Source organism: Oryzias melastigma, linkage group LG16, assembly GCF_002922805.2.
Source record: "Oryzias melastigma strain HK-1 linkage group LG16, ASM292280v2, whole genome shotgun sequence".
Classification (NCBI taxonomy): Eukaryota; Metazoa; Chordata; class Actinopteri; order Beloniformes; family Adrianichthyidae; genus Oryzias; species Oryzias melastigma.
In genome coordinates, this window is record NC_050527.1 from 18042191 (window position 1) to 18051775 (window position 9585).

At 48.9% G+C, this 9585-nt stretch overlaps 1 protein-coding gene across 1 annotated transcript in view; it reads left to right on the forward strand.

Annotated features, from left to right (window-relative positions):
- The first annotated feature begins 2806 nt into the window (after positions 1-2806).
- Positions 2807-9585, forward strand: part of LOC112143834 (NACHT, LRR and PYD domains-containing protein 3) — a 17604-nt gene continuing 10825 nt past the window's right edge. The window contains exons 1-5 of the mRNA XM_024268044.2: positions 2807-2946; positions 2994-3073; positions 4256-4315; positions 4804-6655; positions 8118-8288. Of these exons, the coding sequence (XP_024123812.2) occupies positions 2807-2946; positions 2994-3073; positions 4256-4315; positions 4804-6655; positions 8118-8288 (2303 nt within the window). The remainder of the gene's footprint in view (positions 2947-2993; positions 3074-4255; positions 4316-4803; positions 6656-8117; positions 8289-9585) is intronic.

The window sequence follows — 9585 nt, forward strand, 5'->3', positions numbered from 1 at the left end:
CAGAAAGGTCCCAGCCGGGATTCGAACCGGGGCCTTCTCGCTGTGAGGCAAGAGCGCTAACCACTGCACCACCGTGCAGCCCCCTCATGGTTTTGTGAAACCTAAACTCTCCTCACAAACGTCTAAAGAACATTCATCATTCAGACTTAACAGAGCTGCGCTCTGATTGGCTGACTGTATATGTGTAGCAGGACAGGTGGATCTAATCTGCATAATGAGCATTGACTGTACATGACAACTGGACTGAGTGACTCCCAGCAGTTTTTGTGCTGGAGTAACATCGGTCATGAAGACGTTAGAAAGGAATCTGAGGTTATTCCGACTGATAACAGCTGTTTGTTTCTACATGCCAGCAGGTACTTCCTGTTTGGAACGCCAGGGGGCGGGGTCACACTGAGTCATGTAATGGCTCATCTGTCAATCTCCCCCTGTGCTCACCATGCGTGGACCGACCCGGTTCCTCCTCACTTTGAGGATCAGGCTTAAATCCATCAGAACTCCTGGAAGAACCGATGGTTCTGCCGGACCCCGGGTGGGTTTGACGGCTGGTTTTGGCTGACAGGAAGTGAGGGCTGTGAGGACACTTCCTGCTGGAGTTTCATAATAAAACTGAACTGCTGCATGAGGAAGTCCGAGCAGCTTGTGGTTCTGCCGGGCTCTAAAACCCACCCAGAACCTCCTCTGACGGAGCAGTCAGCGGTCCTGCAGCACGGAGAAGAACGCCGCTCATTCTGTGAGTCTCAAACGGGTCGTGGGCTCGGCTTCAGATGAGAGATGCTGGTTTGATTCCCTCTACAGAGGTTTTCTGTGGAGACCCTCAGAGGATCTTCTGACCCGGGTCTGGTCCAGAACTGTGGAGAGCAGCAGCTTTCAGACACAAATACTTCCTTCATCTCAACAGAAGAACATTTCTGAGAAGTTTTTGTTTTCATCCCTTTGCAGCGTCTTTTCACCAAAGACCCGAGGACTAGAGGAACTGTACTCTGACTAGAACGTTTCGGAGCACATTCGGTTCTGATGAGGCTCCAGAACCATGAAATCTATATTCCAGTGATTCTGCAGCGTTCTGGACCACACCGTCCGCCTCTGATACACCATCAGATCTGGTTCTTCTCAGTCTGGACGGGTTCTGGTGCTCCTCCATCCTCGGGTTGTTTGGTTTCCCTAAAAAGAGGAAGCAGCTGAAACCTGTGAGTTCTGGTCTACCGGGTCGCCGTCCGATGATTCAGCAGCTAAATATGGTTCATATTTCACACTTTATTAGTCGGAGTCTGTCCTACTTTATCAGAGCGCCGCGTCGGTCCAACACAGAGCAGGTCGTACGGGGACAGGAAGTACTACGTACAAAATAAAAGACTGGGGTAATTTTCTAAATAAAAGAACCATATTTATGGTGAGTTCATAGCTTCCTCACTACAGGTCTGAAGCTAAATTTATCTAGTGTCATATTTTCTGATTAGAATTTCCTTCTTTAAATTCTGTTTTATTCACTTTCACAATATTTTCTATGAAAATCTTTGAAATCACAGCAAAAGTCACTTTAGAGCAGAGGTCCCCAAACCTTTTCCTGTGGGGCCACAGACCTCTTTGCTTCTCTGATGGGGGGCCGGGTCGGTTTGTTAGTGTCAATCACAGCCTAAACGTGAACATTTGTGGTTTTCCAGAAAGACACAGCCACATTTAAAATAGTTCACTTCTGTAAGGGGCTGCATGGTGGCGCAGTGGTTAGCGCTCTCGCCTCACAGCGAGAAGGTTCGACTCCCGGCTGGGACCTTTCTGTGTGGAGTTTGCATGTTCTCCCCGTGCATGCGTGGGTTTTCACCGGGGACTCCGGCTTCCTCCCACCGTCCAAAAACATGCTTCATAGGTTAATTGATGACTCTAGATTACCCCTAGGTGTGAATGTGAGAGTGACTGTGTGTGATTGAGGCCCTGCGACAGACTGGAGACCTGTCCAGGGTGAACCCCGCCTTCGCCCTTCAGTAGCCGGGATAGGCTCCGGCACCCCGCGACCCGAAAGGGAAGAAGCGGTCAGGAAGATGGACGGATGGATGAACACAAAATGTGTAAGCATGGCAGCATGTGAAGACTGACGGGGAGACGGCTCAAACCACCAGCAGATGAGGACTGGATAAACTCTCTCTGAAAATGGACACCTTCTAAGACATGGTCCAAGTGGGCGGAGTCTGTTAAGCACCACAGAATGTGATTGGACCTGTGAGTCTATGAGGATAACAGGAAGATGGAGGTATTTGGTCCTAATGTTTGGGTAAAAAGGTTAAAAATGGAAAAGCAACTTTTTCAGTTTGTTCAAAAGTTGTAAAATTTCAAAAATCTTTCCAAAAAAAATCTTTAATCTAAAATAATAAATTCAGCATTTGGGGATTAAAAGTTTATGAAATCTGTTATTAAAGTATTACAGTTTGTATTAAACTTGACTGGAGCTGATTCTGTCTGCAGGACAATAAGATGAAGATCTTTAGATGTTTGTTTGATGAAGAAGAACTCATGTTGACAATCATTTGTTTACATTCACTTTTGTATCCGTTTCACCTGCAGCTCTCACAGCTGAGCAGTTATCTTTCTTTTTAAAAAAACTTTATTTCCATAATGTTTAAAGGACAAAAAAGTCTGTTTTTTGTTACCCTTTCCAACTTTGAGCCCCTTGAAAATCCTGTTCACGTCCCTGCTCGAGTCCCGCCTCGCATGAGCAGGTCTGGAGCTGCTGGTCTGGAGCACGCCACCAACACGACCAGACTCAAACCAAACCAGCTCACATGATCTCTGATCTCCTTCCGCAGCGGGGATGGGACCTGAGGCGCTCCTGGACACGCTGGAGGACCTGACAGACGAGGAGTTCCTCAAGTTCAAGTGGTTCCTGCAGCAGGCCCCCCGCCTCGACGGCCTCCCGGCCATCAGGAAGGCCCCCCTGCAGAGCGCGGCCCGGTGGGCCACCGTGGACCTGCTGCTGCAGACCTACAGGCTTCCTGCAGCTGTGGCAGTGACCATGAAGGTTCTGGAGAAGCTCGGCAGGAACGCCGATTTGAACGTTTGTCTGCTAGCAGCTCAGAAGGTCAGTCTGCAGCGACCTCCACATCACCCTCGGTAACGCGCGTTCAGGCGCCACTTCCAGTCAAAGTCTGTGGAAACGCGTTTCAGGCTTCTATCGCTACGACGGATGAACGCGACAGTTCACATGTCGCTACACAAAAACGCAGAGATATTGAACACGCTGAAAAACACACCAGGTTGAGCTCGACCAATCAGAGGCTAGGATCTGATGGTGACGTATGGATGGCGTCCCGTTTAATTTATAGAAGTTCCAACGGTTGGAAAATTGATCATGAAGGAGAATTAATAATGGCGGTTTGTGTCAGCCGGAGTTCTACGTCACCGACTCTTTAATGGATCAGAACCGAGACGACGAAGCCGAGCGAGAGTCACCAGATTTACGCCGCTTCTACACGCCACGCCACACGCCACGCCTCTTCCACCTGTAGGTGGCGACCATGTAAGGGATAAGATCCTTCATCCTCCGAGGGATCACCAGCAATGAAGTGTACTTTATCAGAAATGAATGTATCCGTCCTCCGCTTCACATCGGACTCCCGTAGAGTGCATTCATTTCTGATAATGTACACTTCGAGGAGCATTATCCTGCTAATACCATGGTCACCTGCAAAAGAAAAAAAAATGTTCAATCAATCTTTGGTACTTTATTCTTGGTATTTCTTTGGGTTACTCTACTTTGGTTTAAATTGTTTTTTCCCAAAAAGCAGAGGATTTGATACCTGATGCGGCGTGTTGTCACGGTAACATGGCACGCCGCCGAGCCGACACCGACCTGGACTGCAGCGGTAAAGGAAAGCCACATCGATGCTGATCGTCACGACAGGTTCAATAAAGCTGCAGTTCAGAGTTCCTCTTTGCTGCTTGTTTTTGTCCAGAAGATGAAGAGAAAAGTTTGTTGTGAAGAATCCGGAGCAGTGATACAGAACATTCCGGATATGTGACCAGAACTCCCTTTTAAGGTGTGGTTTATCACTTTTTAAACCACTCCCAGCAGCCAATCAGAATCGAGTATTCATCTGAACAGTGTTATAAATGCTATAAACTCTGGGAGTAGAAGACTCTCCCCACTTGTGCGGCGTGGGCTGAACGCGTTCTTGAACACAGTTTGCTGCTGCTGTAGACAAATGCATGATGGTCCTGCGTTCTGACTGAAGGATGATGGGAACCAATCATCTGTCTGCAGGAGTCAGAGATGCTGGTGATCCGTCGGAGGATGAAGGATCTTCTGCTGCTGGAATCTCTGGTATGTGATGGAGTTAGATATGCTAACAGGATTAGCATGAAAGTATCAACTGTTGTAAATGACTTCAGTGTAGTGTGTGGGGGGGTGGGGGGGGGTTGTGTGTGATGTATGTGAAAACAAACATAAAACACTTCTGAGATCAAACAAGTCTGCTCAGATGAAGGTGAGTTTATCCTGAAGTTCAGATGAGGGAGACACCATTTCCATGTGGGGCTTGAGTTCCCCCATTGAGGCGTTCTCAAGTCCGTCTCAGTCAGAGAGCAGCCTCCCACCGCAGATTCACCGACACAACCGTCTCATCCACCAGAGGGAACTGATCAGTGGCTGCCCTCACCAAGCGTCTGTCTCTTACGGTAGAGGGTCCAGTCCCTCTCCAGAGCCCAGGCTCAGCCCGTTGCCCTCTGTGAGGGTGCGACAGCTCCCTCTGCAGGCACACGAAGGGTTTCATTCCCACGAGGATTCACACTTCCTGCTTCCTGTTCACACAGGTTTGATGGTTCCAGCTCCAGAGCCCCGCCCCATCACGCTTTACCAGAGGATGCTTCAGTCCAACTTCCAGGACACGTTCCTGTGTGTGCAGGAAGGCTGGGCGGAAGAGAAGCAGCGCCTGCTGGACATTTACACAGAGCTGTACGTGACCGCAGGACGTCACGTTTGCATCAACGCCCAGCACGAGGTCCGCCACATCGAGGACTCTCTGAAGACAGACAGACAAACAGAGAGACAAGTGAGACCGGGACAGATGTTCCTGCACCCCTCCGGAGAGTACAGACCCATAAGGACTGTCCTGACCAATGGCATCGCAGGGATTGGGAAATCCTTCCTGGTGCAGAAGTTCGTGTTGGATTGGGCCGAACAGAGATCCAACCAAGACGTGCATCTTCTGTTCCCGATCTCCTTCCGACAGCTGAACCCTCTGAGGGGACAGACGTTCAGCCTGGCAGAGCTGGTTCACGAGTGCATCCCGGAGAGCGCAGACATTAGCGCAGACGCCCTGAACTGCATCTTTGCTGCCCTGCAGTCAACAGGAAACAGTAACTACGACAAGAGCAGGTTCAAGCTCCTCTTCGTGTTTGATGGACTGGATGAGAGCCGCCTCCACCTGGACCTCCACGGCCACGACATTCGCTCTGTGGACGTAACAAAGTCCACCACAACAGACGTCCTGCTGAGAGCGCTCATCGCTGGAAAACTTCTGCGCTCTGCTCGCATCTGGATCACGACTCGACCTGCGGCGGCCGGTCTGATCCCCGCACAGCTCGTCTGCTGCGCCACAGAGATCAGAGGCTTCACGGACCCTCAGAAGGACGAGTTCTTCAGGAAGAGGTTCAGAGATGAGGAGCAGGCCAGCAGGGTCATGGCCCACATCAAGGCATCTCAGAGCCTCCACATCATGTGCCACATCCCAGTCTTCTGCTGGATCACTGCCACAGTTCTGGAGGATATGTTGAAGAACATAGAGGACAGAACCCTGCCAAAGACTCTGACTGAGATGTACACGGAGTTCCTGATGTTTCAGGTCGATCGCACTGCAGAGAAGTATGGTCCAGAGAGGAGTCTGCAATGCATCAAGTCTCTGGCAAAACTGGCCTTTCAGCAGCTGGAGAAAGGCAACCTGATCTTCTATGAGACACATCTGAGAGAAAGCGGCATCGACTTCAGTGAGGCCTCAGTGTGTTCGGGAGTCTTCACAGAGATCTTCAAAGAAGAGTGCGGAAGAAAAGAGAGGAACAAGACGTTCAGCTTCGTCCATCTGAGCGTCCAGGAGTTTCTGGCTGCCGTGTACGTGAGGATGTCCATCACCAACAGAAACAAATTCCTGACGTCTCTCCCTCAGCTGTCTCTGAAGTACATTCAGGTGCTCCTGAGCCAAAAGCCCTCCGTGAAAATCCACAAGATTTTCATCAACAAGGCCTTAGAGAGCCCAAACGGACATCTGGACTTGTTCCTGCGCTTCCTCCTGGGACTTTCCATGCAGACCAACCAAGACAGGCTGAAGAAGCTGCTCATGAAGACCGACTGCAATGTAGGGACCAATCAGGAGACAGTCGTCTACATCAAGAAGAAGATCAGTGAGAACTTCTCTGCAGAGAGAAGCATCAATCTGTTCCACTGCCTGAATGAACTGAATGACTCGTCTCTGGTGGAGGAGATCCAGCAGTACCTGAGCTCAGGAGGGCTGTCCACAGATCAGCTGTCCCCCTCTCAGTGGTCTGCTCTGGGCTTCATCTTACTGTCTTCAGAAGAAGATCTAAAAGAGTTTGACCTAAAGAAGTTCTCAGCGTCAGAGGAGGCTCTTATGAGGCTCCTGCCAGTTCTTAAAGCCTCCACCAAAGCTGTGTAGGTGCTCTTGATCCTGGTCTCATCCTCCATCACATCCTCACTGGGTTCTCATTCTAGGATCAGCACTGGTACAGTAGCTACTGTTACTGTGGCCAACTCTGTGGGTCCAGCCCCTCTCCAGGTAGAGCGTCTGCAGAGACCTTACGGAAGTTCAAATCTGCACTTGAGTCTTTCCAAAGCCTTCCAGCTTGACCCTCAGCATGGGTGCGATGTTCACACCGGGATCAGCAATGCGCGTTCGAGCGGCCACTTCCAATGAAAAGCTTATGTAAACACACATCAACCCTAAATTTCAGGCTTCTGCGTCCAGAACTCTCACGTTCACACATCATTATGCCAGTTTCTAAGTCCGGTCGTCGGCTCTACGTTTATTGGTCAAATGCTGGAAGTTCAACCGACTGAACTTTGTGACGCTGAACTGTGACCAATCAAAGACTCAGAATTGGTAGTAACATCTGGAAAGTGTTCTTTTCAAAGCGCAGAAATGCCAACCGTTGTAAACACGATCACGGTGGAGAAGTTAACGTTTGCCTTTCTCTGTACGGCCGTAATTTTGACAGAAAGTCTTTCAAATATCAGAATAGAGCTGTGAGAGAAAGTCTGGAGGAAGATTCACCGTTTGCACCGCGTTGATATTTCACACCAAGCCTAGCTAGGTACCTGCAGTAGCATCAGCTAGCGACAGACCTGTGTAAACACTATGTGCTAAAAGTGGCTTCAAGAACCGACTGAATGCAGGTTCTTGAACGCAGCACACATGTCTGATGTGTCTGTAGTTTTAGGCGTTGGATTTGTGGGTTAAACCCCATAGTGGTTCCTGTGTCTGCAGGCGGGCTTTCCTCGGTTCTGCTGCTTCTCCAACCCGTGTGTTGTTCAGGAACATCTAAAAGCTGTTTAACGCCACGGTCACAAGTATAGCTGTCACCGAGCGACGGGGGGGCATCACCACATTCTTCAAAATTTCATGCCGCCGCCCCATTTTTCTGAAAATTGTTGGCGTGGTCATGAATGAGGACTGTGGCAGTCAGGTGGCTGTCAGGCGGGCAGAAAGGCCCGCTTTCTACATACCTCCTGGTGGCCGGCGCCACTTGATATGGACGGCGGCCGTCCGGAGACATCGTCCAATCAGAGGGTCTGCCTGGCGATCCGCCCTGTGGACACCCAGCTTTCACTCGCTAGCGTCATCTCCGCCTGACACGTCCACGCCGCAGCCTCCAAATGGCCGCTGACCGATGCCACCTTTAGAGAACAAACATCCGTAGAATCTCAACGTTTTCTAAAACCTCCACGCCACCGCATGGCGTGAAAAAATGCGACTGCTGTCTCCCAATTACAAATGCCTCCATGCAGCCTCCCACTGAGTTCACTGGAAAACTCGCCACTATGAGTGCGAGATGCTGATTGGGTTTTTGAGAGCAGGTGGTGGTCCTGAATGTTCATGAGTGTTCTGCTCTTTCAGGCTCAGCAGCTGTAATCTGTCTGACAGAACCTGGGAAGCTCTGACTTCACTTCTCAGTTCCAGAACTTCTCTGAAGAATCTGGATCTGAGCAACAACAACATCGGGGAGTCGGGTCTGACTCTGCTCTCCGCCGGACTGGAGAGTCCCCTCTGCAGACTGGAAACAGTCCGGTTGGTCCGACTCCTGCACAGCAAACCCAGAGGATGGTGATGCGTCAGAAAAAACAACGTCCAAGACGGCGGAAAGCCAGAAAAAACGAGTTTTCATTCGTGTTCCTTTAAAAGGCAAATGTCAGTCAAGCGTGTTTAGCTGCTCCAGGAACGACAGTTAATTTTCAAAAAACTTTACAACTATTTCAAACACATTGATGATTACATTTTTAAAAGGTCAGTAATTAAATGTAATATTTAATGTATGTTTGGTATTTGAACTTGAGTCAATCTGAGGAAAAATAACTAAACATGTAATCAGATACGGTGGCCTTGAAGTCCAAATCACACCAACTAATCATCCATCCATCCATCCATCTTCCTGACCGCGTCTTCCCTTTCGGGGTCGCGGGGGTGCTGGAGCCTATCCCGGCCACTGAAGGGCGAAGGCGGGGTACACCCTGGACAGGTCGCCAGTCTGTCTCAGGGCCTCAATCACACCCATCCACTCTCACATTCACACCTAGGGGCAATTTAGAGTCACCAATTAACCTATGAAGCATGTTTTTGGACGGTGGGAGGAAGCCGGAGTCCCCGGTGAAAACCCACGCATGCACGGGGAGAACATGCAAACTCCACACAGAAAGGTCCCAGCCGGGAGTCGAACCGGGGCCTTCTCGCTGTGAGGCGAGAGCGCTAACCACTGCGCCACCGTGCAGCCCTACCAACTAATCACTCACCGCAAAAACAATGACATTTAAAAAGCAAAACTATTAATAAAAAAACATTACATTTTAGAAATAAAAAAAAAACGTATAAAAATAAACCAGATACATTTCTTTAAACTTTGGGCCACTCCCACTGTGAAGGTTCAATGATTGATCAATCACAGTTCAGGCTCGAACTTCTTCAGTTTTCTCTCAAAACATATTCATCCAATCAGTAACATCCCATAATATCTACCTTTTCCAGTTTCTTTTTTTTTTCTTTTTTTAATATTTAATTTAATTTCTGAAATTACTTTTGTTTTATTGTTTTGGTTCCTAGAATTACTTTTTTCTAAGATGTGATGCTGTTCTTTTACTTGATTGTTTTAACTGTGGCTGTGATCTTTTACTATGTTTGTTTTGAGGGATTCGTTGTGATTTGGACTTCAGGGCCACCGTATATCTTTTGATGCATGTTGAGCACATTTGACTGTTTTTACAATAACAAACCAAATCCACAGTAAAACTGGACATTTAGTTCTTGAATCTCCAACATTATATGAATAGAAATGAAGCGGTTGTCTGGAGTATGGGGTGGGTTGCCCTTGGGG